Genomic DNA, 12829 nt, shown 5'->3' with positions numbered 1-12829 from the left:
TTAGTAGTTTGGGAGGCATCATGGAGGTTTAGAGAGATCTTTTTCTTTTCTTTTCTTTCTTTTTTTTGAGATGGGGTCTTGCCCTGTCATCCAGACTGGAATGCAGTGGTGCCATCCTGGCTCACTACAACCTCAGCCTCCCAAGTTTAAGTGATTCTCCTGCCTCAGCCTCCCCAGTAGCTGGGATTACAGGCACCTGCCACCACACCCAGCTAATTTTTGTATTTTCAGTAGAGACGAGGTTTTACCATGTTGACCAGGCTGGTCTCAAATACCTGACCTCAAGTGATCCACCCGCCTTGGTCTCTCAAAGTGCTGGAATAACAGGCATGAGCCACTGTGCCCGGCCACAGAGAACTTATGTACCAGACACTGGGAGCCTGAAAAGTCCCCCAAGGAGTTCCAGGCTAGGAAAGAGACAGACACACTGTACAACTCACTGACACAGAGGCTATCAGAACTCTCATCGTGGAGCAAACAGAACAGAGGAGAAGGTCAAGGAGGAAGTGAATGATCCTATCTGGAGGCATTAGGGAAACTGGACCTGAAAGATTGTGTAGAATTTTCCAAGTGGAAGGCAGAGAGCTGTGGTTAATAATTATAGTTCTCCCTTCTTGCAGAAGGGATTTGAGGCAGCTTATAATACTGTAATACCATATGACAGAATGTCTGAAATGATAGATTGAAAACCAGTTTTACAAAGTAGTTCGTATACAGTGAACCTTGGATGATTGGCTTATCACAACTGAATGTTATATATATTTTTTAGCATTAAATTTTGCTCTGAAATTCTGACAACTACCAAGCAAATAGAGAGATTGGTTTAGAATTTTACTGTGTCATGAAATCAAGCCTTCAAATTCTTCACCTGGACCTCCCCCCACTCCTAGGTCCCAATACACAGTTGAAAATGTGCTTCTGTAGAGAGAGATTTCTCATCCATTCCTCTTCTAGGTGTAAGGGATAATATAGAACTGAGTAGGATCGTCAAGTCTTATTTCATCGAGTTTGCCTTTTAGCTGGGGGTGCAGGGACAGGCAGTAGATAAGAAATAAGTGCTCTGAAGGAAAGGAAAGTAGGTTCGAGTAACTTTGAATTAAGGAAGGGGAGTAATTTTAGATAAATTCATTGACCCAGAAGTGACTGTTGAAGATGTGATAGTAGGCAGAATCCAAGGGCCAGAGAGTGGATGGGGAGAGAAAAGAAGGCTAAAAGGAAAGCGTGGATGAGGCCACATTTTAAAGGTGTAAGAGGAGAGAGAAGAGTTAAGAACGGAGTGGGAGAGCTGTTAGGATGTATCCCTGAGAAGATGAACAGGGGATGTGGGTGGGTGGCCAGCAGCGATGAGCAGAGGCAGTTAGTGCCCCCTGGGCGCCTTTCCACTTCCATCACCCTGCAGCTAGCTGGGGCCACATGTCTAGTTGTGGCCAATAGACATGGGCTCTGCTGAGGTGGGTCAGAGCCTGGGACCCCACCTCCATCTCATCCCCTGCTGTGGACCTGGGTGTCTACATCGTCTTCCACACAGCACCGCCGCCACATGCAGGGATCCCTCCTGGCCCACGCAGGACTTCATGTGAACAAAAAGCAGACCTTTATTATAAGAATTCAGGGAGAGTTTGGAGTTACTGTAGCATAGCCCATTCTGACCTGCTGAATCAAGAAGTCGAGCAGGTCGAGGACTGGCAGAGTCTACTGAATTTAGCAGTTAGGAAATCACTGGGGATTTTGAATGGGCGGTTTCAGCAGAATAGTGAGGGAAGAAGTCACTTTTATGGGAATAAGGGAGAAGGTGTTGGAAGTGAGGAGAGTGAGCTGTGTGTGTACATTACCAATTCCAGAAGTTTGGGAGGAAGGCGAATGTGGTGGTAACTTAGATGATGGAGGATTGAGAGGAGGCATTTTCCAAGGACAGCGTGAGGCGGGGGTGCTTGCCAAGTGAGGGGATGATCCTGGGGAGGTAAAATAAAGAATAATTGATAAGAGAAAAGATAAAAAATAAAATAAAAGATAAAATAAAGAATAATTGATAAGAGAAAGCCTGGAAAAAAAATGGAGGGGATCAGACCAAAGTCCAGACTGGTCTTAGAAAGGAATAGTTCACTCTCTGATATTGCAACTCAAAGAGATTTGGCAGTGGAAGGGAAGGAAGCTGAAGGCTAAGTTAAGGTAAGATCAATTTTCATGATTAAGGAGGATTTGAGGCATTTGCTGAGAGCATTGCAGGGGTAGGGCAGTGTGGCTACAGAGGCAAGGCCGTGTAGCTGCAGAAGTTTTCGACAATTACTGCAAGGCAGTGATGATAGATATTGAATCAGTTGAGTAGAAGGTTGTCAAGCTACAAGAGGGAAGAAGGATCTCATCTCTTTATCTGGAATTTTCTGTATGTCTGAAAGTGGCACAGAGAGATGTACATTCCATGATACTCCTTGGTCAGCCAAGCAGCTGTTCAGGAAACCTTTGGAATTCCTAGCAACTTTGTCAATGGGAAATGCTGTGGGATGGCCACAGGAAGGAGGTAGGGGCTGTCTTCCAGCAATCATTGGCTACTTTTGATGCAGAACTTTAAGAAACCCACTCGCTATCAGCTTCCAGACAGATTAGCACTTGTAAAGCATTGATCCTTAAACATCACTGAATGAACACATCTCTGTCTTGCAGTTCCAGGAATTTTAATTCTCGAAGCTAGATGGTATGAGAACAGTTTTGTTCTGAAGCCAAGATTGAATGGTATAGGAAGGAATGTGGACTTGGGTTAGGCAGACACATTTTGATATTTTAGCTGGATGACTTTGACTTTCAACCTCTCTGAAGTTATAATTTCTCTTAGAAGGGTCTTGATAGTAAAGAATGTCTGGCTTAGGGTGGACGCTCAGAAATAGCGCTCTCTCCTCCCTCCCCATTTCTTTCTCCCCTCTTCTCTCATTCTCTCTTTCTTGCTCACTGACTTGCTTCTTGTAATCTGCCAAAGCTGGGATCCAGAGTTCTAGCTTCTGTGAATACAGGGGTCAGGCTTTGGTACCAGTTTTCCTCTATCTGTTACAACCACTCAACGTTCAACAGAGACATTCAGCACCTGTTACATGCCCAGCATCCTGCTAGGTGCTGGGGATCACCAGTAAGTAAGAGAGACCCTTACAGCATTTGCTGTTCAACAGGAAAGACAATTAACCCAAATGGTGTGATATGACAGGGAAGCCACATAATGTTTTGGGAGGGGTTGGCAAGGACTGCTAGCCTGATGAGGGCGGTAGAGGTTTGGGGAGATCCGCAGAGGCTAAGCAGAGGGGCTATGGGCAGGACAGTTCATTGGTGATCAGGACCAGTGCCAACTGGGACCATCCATCCTGGAAAGCTCTATGCAGCTCCTAGGGACTAGGGATCTGTGCATTTGTGTGGCTTCACCATGATCTCAACCCCAGGTAGCAGCATTTTCCACTCTTACACCTGCCTCTCCCCAACTTCAGTGTATGCCAGTGCTCTGCTCCCACCCTGGAGTCCACCAGGAAATTCTCATGTTTGTTAGCAAAGGGACTGCAGATTCTGAGGGCTTGCAAGAGTATCTGTGGCTGTTGCTATTGTTCCAGTAGGTGGCAGCTTCTCCTGCTAACTTTTAAACTGTGTCCCACAGGACCCATTGAAACCCCAAACAGCATAGAAAAATAAACATTTATTTGGACAATATTAATAATATAGTTAAATCATTATGATAATCTCTATTATGCCATGTCCTTAGACACCTTTTAATTCCTTGTATTTTAAAAAACTTAATAACCTTTCTATCCATGGAGTGTATAGCTTGTACTAGGATATATATTATTCTGTAATGTATAAGGATTTCCTTTATAGAATTCCATTTTCCAACTTGACTTTTAGAGAAAAAACTGCTTTCATTGTGAATATTAAGTAAAAATAACAAGGGCCAGGGACAAAATATGAGTAAAGAGCTAGGACCATGCCTGGCCTATTATAAACACTCAATGAACACTAGCTGCTGTCATCATCATCACCACCATCATCATTGTCACCACCTTCATCACTGTCACTATCCCCTTATCATCATCACCATCATTACCACTGTAACCATCACTATCACCATCATCGCCATTATAACCATCACTATCACCATCATCATCACCATCACCACCTTTACCACCATCACCATCACCATCATAATCACCATCACACCATCCTCACCATTATCATCATTATCATCACCATCAACACCACCATCACTACCATAATCGCCATCACCACCATCATCATATCATCACTGCCATCCTCATCATCACCATCACCATTAATACACCACTGTCATCACCATCACCTAGTAGCTTCAGTCTTAGAGTAAGCTTGTGCTTTCTTTCAGCTGCTGGTGTTGTCCAGTAGAGTAACTCATTATTCTTTATTTAAGGCATCTCCTGAGAGATATTTAAAACATTGTCTTTCAAACCATCTATCTTCTCTGTTCTTTGAGAATTTTGCAGTGTGGCCCTCCAGCTCTCCAGGGAACGTTAGGATATATTTGAGGGGAGGAGAGTGAGAAGTTGATGTCATGTTCTCTGTCTGCAGCTTCTAGGAGAGGACTGACCAGCGACAGTGTAGTGACCAGTTAGTTCTGTAGTCCTGAGTGTCATGACTGAAGTAAGGGTCATTTCTAACTGAGAAGGTCTTGTGCTAGACTGTGTCAAATGGGATGACCAGTAGGGGGCCATCCCATGTGTTCACCCACGGCAGACTTTTCCCCATGGGGCTAACTTTGCACCTTCGCTTGGGGGCGATGGGGAAGGGGAGAGTGGGAAGGCACTGAAAGAGGGGACCTTGCACACTGCAAGCTGCACCTGAATGTTGCTCTCTGCTTACCTTCCTGCTCCCATGAAATGGGAGTTCAGGCGGCCCCAAGATCTCCTTGAAATTCTCAACACTTTCTGAGGACAGAAAATGAATTGCATCTCTCCGCACTATCTGCTTTGCCATTCATTAAAATGCCTGTGATTGTGTTCTCGTCTTAATGTACATGTTCCATTTCATGCTCCTTTACTCCCTTCTCTTGGTTCCCTTGCATAATAAAAAAAGCAGCATGAAACAAAAGAATACCAAGCTCTCCTTCACTGTGTCTCTGTTGTGTCACATTTCTTTGCCATGTGTCATGCATGCCACTGCTTCCTACCTCGCACCAATGGTAGGTGGGGCATGGGCTGGAAGGTCTGGGTCTCCAAGTAGAGCCCCAAGCCTCCATGGAGGGACCAAGGTGGGGAATTGTGGTTCCCTGGTGGGAGCGGGTGGAAAAGACATCCTGCTTAGATTGTCCAGGACCAATAAGGCTAATGGCCATTTGCCCAGAAGAAAGGTCCATCTCAGGCCAGGTAAGTGGCCATCCTCCTCACCTGTCTGTCATTCATCCCGGAAAAGAGAAGGGGCTAGGAGAGGAGTGGAGTCAGAGAAAAGCAGAGAGAGGTAGGAGGGTGGGAGGAAAGCACTTGGATCTGCACCTCCCTGTAGAAGTTTGGGGAGGGCATATGGAGTGGCTGGTCCGGTCACTAACTATGATTTTTGTCAAGTTGCATCATATCTATGAGCCTCAGTTGTCTTATCTGTATAAGGGGATAATAGAAGTTTATCACAAATTCTGAGGAAGTGGAATGGAAGTTAATTCTTTATCTCTCTTGACAAAGCTGAGTTCGTACATTTGGTATTTTTGGATGGCAATATGAATCAATAGGGAAAGCAAGGCCCTCTGGGTCACACAGACCCGGCCTAGGATTCTCCTTTAGTCACTCCTTCGGTTTTCTATTGTTACATAACAATGACCACAGCAACAGCCACATAAATTAGCTGTTTTCTAGGAGACATTTGGCCAATGTCTCATTCAGGTGTCTGTAACAAAATTCCGTAAACTAGGGGGCTTATCAACAACAAACATTTCCCACAGTTCTGAAAGCTGGGATGTTCATGATGGAGGCACCAGCAGATTTGGGGTCTGGTGGAGTCCCACTCTGTGGTTCATAGATGGGGTCTCTTTGCTGTGTCCTCACATGGTGGAAGGGCTGAGTTAGTGCTCTGGGATCTCTTTCATAAGGGTGCTGAGACTCTTCACAAAGGTTCTGCCCTCATGACCTGATCACCTCCCAAAGACCTGACTTCCTAATACCATCACTTGCAAGGGGCAAGGACTTCAATGTATATACATTTTGTGAAGGACACAAATCTTAGAATGCAACAGCTGGGTTCTCAGTGCAGGGTCTCACATTCAAGGTGTCTGTCAGGCTGACAGGTTCTCATCCGGATGCTCCTGAGAAGAATCTGCTTCCAAGCCCATTTGGGTTGCTGGCAGGATTCAGTTCCTTAAGACTTAGGCCTCTGTCTTCTTTCTGGCTGTCAGCTGGGGGCTGCTCTCAGCACCAAGGGGCCACCCGCATTCCCTAACATGTGGCCCCTCCATCTTCAAGGCCAGCCATGGAGACCTTCTCCCCAGCTGAATCCTTGCTAAGCTTCCAATCTCTCTGCCTTCTGCCTCTGGCCTCCAGACTCAGATGGAAAGGGCTCCTGTGACCAGCTGGAGCTCACCTAAACACTCCCCCTTTTTAAAAGTCAGCTATGCATCGTTACGTAGCTTGACTGGGAGTGACTGCCCTATCACATTTATGGTTCATGTGCACACTCAGGGGCAGAGGTGGGAATCCTGGGGTCATCTCAGAATTCTACATGCCACAGCCACTGACTAGTCATGAGAGCTGGGAAAGGGTAATGAACCCCTGTGGGCCTCCATGTTCTGTTCTCTAAAATCGGGTGGTTATAGATAAGCAGAGGACCTAGCAGGTAGTAGACACTTGACACATCTAAGAGCCATCCTCTTCCACCTAACAGTTGCCACCCAAGCCCCTAATCAAGGCCCAGCTTTCCCCGCTGTATATTCTTTGCAGAATGTGTTCTAAGTAGAGTTGTACCTCCCTATAGAAGGGAAGGGATTAGAAGCTTAGTGCAGAGTCTCTTAAGCTTACAGGGCAGAATAATCTCAGATATCAGCTAGGAATGCTTTACCTGAGTCATACCCCCCTGATATTCTCCTTCAGTGGGGCTGGGGCGGGGCCAGGTTCTGCCTTTGTACCAAGCACCCTGAGTGATTCTGATGTGGCTGATCCGCAGACCACACTGAGACATCCCACCAGCACTGGAGACTGGGGTGTGGGAGCAGACCCCAGGGAGCCCACTTGGATCCCTTGGTCACTGGAAAGTCTTCAGAAACTCAGTTTTGTCCTCCACTCTCTTCCTGAGAAGGAGGAGAAGGAACAGGTGTCCTTCTTTTTTGTCTTCCAAATCTTTTCCATTTTTCCAAATCTTTTTTCCCCTTATACATTCTTCCACTCACCTTTGTCCCATCCCAAGACCCATTATTAGTCTAATAAATCCATTGCATTTGTAAAGAACAGGAAAGATTGCACTGGAGTCGGCCAGTTGGGTTTCAAAGCCTGACCCCCCACCCCACTGTTCACAGTGGGGTGTCCCTGGAGGAGTGGCTGGACTTCTCAAAGCATTAATGTCCTCATCTGTAAAATGGGGATAATAACAATTGCCTCACCGGGTGGCTCTGTGGAGTATAGAATAATCCACTACAGTGATTGCAAATGCAAGAATTCATGATTATTGAGTAAAGCGCTCAGCCCAGGGCCTCACATTTGCTGTGTTCTCACTGTGAATGTGATTGTTATGACTATAATAACCCCATGGTCCTGGGCTTATTTTTTGACGAAGTCTTGCTCTGTCACCCAGGCTGGAGTGCAGTGGCATGATCTCAGCTCACTGCAACCTCTGCCTCCCTGGTTCAAGTGATTCTCCTGCTTCAGCCTCCTGAGCAGCTGGGATTGCAGGCACCTGCCACCATAGCCAGCTAATTTCTTTTTGTTTTTAGTAGAGACAGGGTTTCTCCACATTGGCCAAATTGGCCTCTGCTCTGCTGGTCAATGGGATTCTGGGCAATGAGGCAGAATCATGGTCTCTGAGCTGTTTGGGAACAGAATCTTGTCAGGGAGCTGATGGGAGGGAATGAGGCGTGTCCTCCATGCCGGGCCCCACCCTTGGTGGCCCCCCGGACATTTTCCCCCCAACGCTGTTCTTAGGTGTGCCTGACTTTCCTCATTCAGGCTGGGACCTGCCCATGCAAATGATGATAGCCAGGCCGCCTTCTGCAGGAGCTGCCTGCTCAGGCACCAGGCTGCCTCCTTCAGCCCCAGGGCAGTGCCCAGACCCTGGAGTCAGGCAGCCCTCACTGAGCAGGGCAACTATGTGGCTGTGCTGTGTGTAAGGCCATTTTTGCACTGACTGTCCTGGAGGCTCTCACCTCCTTCTCGCAGGACCAGGGCATCCCCAGATTGTTCATGCTGGACTTTTTTTTTTTTTTTTTTTTTTTTTTTGAGATGAAGTCTTGCTCTGTCACCTAGGCTGGAGTGCAGTGGTGCAATCTCAGCTCACTCCAACCTATGCCTCCTGGATTCAAGCGATTCTTCTGCTTCAACCTCCTGAATAGCTGGGATTGCAGGCATGCACCACCATGCCCAGCTTTTTTTTTTTTTTTTTTTTTTTGTATTTTTAGTAGAGACAGGGTTTCTCCTTGTTGGCCAGGCTGGTCTCAAACTCTTGACCTCAGGTGATCCAGCTGCCTCAGCCTCCCTAAGTGCTGGGATTACGGCTCTGAGCCACTGCGCCTAGCCTCATGCCAGGCCTTAATGTAGTTTGGGCCACAGCAGGCCTTTAGGAGGGAACCCAGCAAAACCAGGCAGTAGGCCAGTGTGTCCTGCCTCGGGAAGGGGGGGGTGACAGCAGACGGTCACTGAAAATTCCAATTTTCATTTCCTTTTGTTGGCTTTAGGCTCCTTTGGGCTGGAAATGCCAGATTTGCCCCTCCTGCCCTATGCTCTGGGGACTGGGGCCATGGTGGCCCAGGAAGGCTGAGATACTTCCTCTTCCTCCATGGAACACCGCCTCGCCATTCATTGCTGTCACCTTCTCCCTGGCCTGGCCTGGTTCCACATTCAACCTTTCTTCCTGGCCACCCAGGCTCTGCCCGAGGGGAGGTTTGGGAGGGTGCTGGGCCTAGACCACCTCAAAAGGATTGTCACTGTGGACACTGGGCAGGACAGTGCAAGGAGTGTCCTCAGGCCTGGAGCAGTCAGGAAGGCACCAGCTGGGACTTCTTCTGTCACCTCTCTTATCTGCTAAAAGGGGACAGAGGATGAAGAAGGCAGGGCATGGGCTGTGGCAGGTACTCTGCCTTGCTCATCTGGGGACTGGAGTTGAGGAGTGACTGGGAATGCAGTCTGGCCACACTCCAGCATCCTTGGCCTGGAAGAAGATCAGTTCATGTCCCGGGATGCAACTGCTAAGCCCCCGGAACTGTTACCAGGGCTGGGTGACAGGCAGGTCCCCTGCCTCTGTGAAGCTGTGCCATTGTCATAGGTAGCTTTGGGCACCGTTCCCAGCTCCCCAGGAGGCAGCCATACCAGGCCCGAACTCTTGTCGCTAGAAGGGGACGAAGTGAGCAAAGGACAGCCCAGGGGCCCTGCAGCTCACCACTGAGGTCTCTCCTTTCTTTCTCTACAGCCGGGCCAGCACATGGCTCCCAGCCCCCATCTGACTGTGTACACCGGGACCTGCGTGCCCCCGTCTCCTTCTAGCCCCTTCTCCTCCTCCTGCCGCTCCCCCAGGAAGCCTTTCGCCTCGCCCAGCCGCTTCATCCGGCGACCCAGCAGCACCATCTGCCCCTCACCCATCAGAGTGGCCTTGGAGAGCTCCTCGGGCTTGGAGCAGAAGGGGGAGTGCAGCGGGTCCATGGTCCCCTGTGGGTCCTCTGTCACCGAGAGCAGTGACACTTCCCTCGACGCCTCCTGGCCTCGCAGCCGGCCCAGGGCCCCTCCTAAGGCCCGCATGGCTCTGTCCTTCAGCAGGTTTCTGAGACGAGGCTGTCTGGCCTCACCCGTCTTTGCCAGGCTCTCACCCAAGTGCCCAGCTGTGTCCCACGGGAGAGTGCAGCCCTTGGGGGACGTGGGCCAGCAGCTGCCACGACTGAAATCCAAGAGAGTTCCAAAGTAAGAATTCAAAGGGGACGTGCCATATGCATGAGTGGCTGTGCATGTGTGGGGCTCTGCACGTGAACGTGCATACTTTGGGCCGGGGACTGGGGTAGGGGAGCAGGGCCCTGGACAGCAGACACCCCAGGCAGCCCACTCAAATCCCTTGGGCACTGGGAGGTCTTCAGAAACTCAGTCTTGTCCTCCACTCTCTTCCTGAGAAGGAAAGGGAAGACGTGTCCTTCTTTTTCACCTTCCAGATCTCTTCCGCTTTTCCAAATCTTTTTTCCCTTATATGTTCTTCCACTCACCTTGTCTCATCCCAAGACCCTTATTAGTCTAAGAAATCCATTGCACTTATAAAGAGCAGAAAAGATTGGTGGCAGCAGTGGGACCTGCAGGTGGTGGGATGCCCTGGGCATGGTTCCGGGTGCTCCACCCCCTCCCTCACCATAAATGCCCTTGCCTCCCTTCACCCTGCTCTTAAGAAAACCTCCCCACCCTCCTCTGCATCCCCTCAGCACAGTCTCGTAAAGGGACTTTCAGGGAGGCTTGATCTGGCAGTCATTTCTGTGAAAATGAAAGTGCCTAGCCTTTGCCTGAAGGGTGACCTCTCTAAACTTCATTTTGGTTAGTCCGGCAAGCGTGATCTCTGAGAACCCCAAGTTCCCGGAAACAGCTGAGCAGGTGCAGAACTAAGGCTCTGAGGAGTACTTTATAATGCCTGGATCAGAGCAGAAAGAAAACTTGCAAGTGATGCCACACAGAGAATCAGCTCCCACTCTCACTGAGTTTTGGGGGAGACAGTCAGGAACACCCCTGCACCAATCAGCATGCTCCTGTGTTTGGCCCTGCCTGGGCTTGGAGAAGAACGCACCATGCAGAGGTCTTAGGTTGCCATGGGTACCCGAGGAACGTGGCCTCTGCTGTGCGTTGTGCATGGGGACAGCTCGTCAGGGGTTGTTATCCCTCCTGCCGGTATTACTCAGGGGGAGAGGGAGGAGCAGGTTGCCTTAGGAGAGGGTTCAGGATCCAGTGTGAGTATGTCTATTGATTTTTCCCAGCTAGCCCTGTGGAGGGAATATTCCAGCTTTGGAGTGGCTGTTATGCTTCATACATGGGCTTGGGACTTAAAAAGCTCTTTTCTCAAGGGCCACTACTTCCTCAGAAGGTGTTTTGTTTTGTTTTCTTATTTTTTTGAGACAGAGTCTCACTCTGTCACCCAGGTTGAAGTGCAGTGGCGTGATCTCGGCTCACTGCAACCTCCGCCTCCCAGGTTCAAATGATTCTGGTGCCTCAGCCTCTCAAGTAGCTGTGATTACAGGCACATGCCACCATGCCTGGCTAATTTTTTGTATTTTTAATAGAGACAGGATTTCCCTGTGTTAGCCAGGATGGTCTCAATCTCTTAGAGTTTTGCTCGGCTGCCCAGGCTGGAGTGCAGTGGTGCAATCTTGGCTCACTGCAGCCTCCACCTCCTGGGTTCCAGTGATTCTGTTGCTTCAGCCTCGCAGGTTGTTGGCCAGGCTGGTCTTAAACTCTTGACATCAAGTGATCCACTCACCTTGGCCTATTAAAGGGCTGGGATTACAAATGTGAGCCACTGCACCCAGCCCAAAGAAGGCAGTTTAAAGGAGTTGATGACTAAGTCCTGGAATGCCCTAAAGGGACCTCTTAAATCCATCAAAACCATAAAAATCCAAGCTCCTCAAAAATGAAAATAAAACACCTTTAGAATTATCTTTCATTCAAAAGGAAAATATGAATTCCCAATAAAAAGATTCCACCGAGCCAATCACAGCACACACAGCCTTTGCAGTCAAATGTTCTACCCCTGAGCTATCCCTGCCCCCACCACAGTCTTTGGCAAATGCACCTGATGTGTTCATCTTTGGGGATGTCAGGATTATGTGGGGAGGTGCTGTCCCGCCTGCTCCTACATGACTGGATTTCCTCTTGTACATGAAGCTTTTTCCAGATCAAAATGGATGTGCCCACGGGGAGTGGGACCTGCTTGATGGACTCAGAGGATGCTGGGACAGGAGAGTCGGGTGACCTGGCCACAGAAAAGGAGGTCATCTGCCCTTGGGAGAGCCTGGCTGAGGGAAAGGCAGGCTGAGCTGGGGGCTCTGGACCAGGAGGATGTTCTGGCAGATGCCATGGAATGAGCCACAGAACACACTTGCTCGAGAATCAAAGTGTGTTTCAGTGATATCTGAGGGTTAGGGAGACAAGATGGGTGGACTGTGGCAAAGAATGCTCTGGCTGGTTACCAGGGGCCAACTCTTTCTCCTCCTCCTGATCCTCCCTCCCTTGGGCAGAAGAGAAGCATGTGGACCAGAAGACTTTCCCTGCTGCCTTAAAACCAATAAAAGGTTAACTTTAAGTTTCTTGGAATGTTAGTGTGTGTCTGATTTTGTTAATGATTTATGAGCTATTATTTATCAGTTAAACTCACGTCTTCATTCTTCTGGACAAAGGGACACCGAATCCCTTCCAAGAGCTCTCTCCTTGTCTAAATTGGTTTACGCACAATGCTTTCATCAGTAGAGCTCCCCAGGGGATGCCCCAGGGCATGGCATCTCACATGAATGGAGAGAGATCTGGGAGCAGGCGCGGTCCTAAAATGCCAGGTGTGTTGGCTCAGGTGCTTCAAGAAGCAGACACCAAGGTAAGATTGGATGGACAAGAGATTTGTTGGGGAAAACACCTGTGGAAGATCAAGGAAGGGCAGGAGCTGGAGAAAGTTGAAGTTGAGTGTTGGG

General features: G+C 48.9%; 1 protein-coding gene across 2 annotated transcripts in view; it reads left to right on the top strand.

The window, feature by feature from the left end:
- The window catches only part of RGS9 (regulator of G protein signaling 9), an 88403-nt gene extending 75942 nt beyond the window's left edge, over positions 1-12461 (top strand). For both annotated transcript variants that reach the window (XM_035301622.3, XM_035301621.3), the window contains exons 18-19: positions 9598-10082; positions 12033-12461. In XM_035301622.3, the coding sequence (XP_035157513.2) occupies positions 9598-10082; positions 12033-12183 (636 nt within the window). In that variant the 3' untranslated portion in view covers positions 12184-12461. The remainder of the gene's footprint in view (positions 1-9597; positions 10083-12032) is intronic.
- The last annotated feature ends 368 nt before the right edge of the window (positions 12462-12829 follow it).

This window comes from Callithrix jacchus, chromosome 5 (genome assembly GCF_049354715.1).
Source record: "Callithrix jacchus isolate 240 chromosome 5, calJac240_pri, whole genome shotgun sequence".
In the NCBI taxonomy this organism is placed as follows: Eukaryota; Metazoa; Chordata; class Mammalia; order Primates; family Cebidae; genus Callithrix; species Callithrix jacchus.
This window is presented reverse-complemented; position numbering and strand designations above follow the sequence as displayed.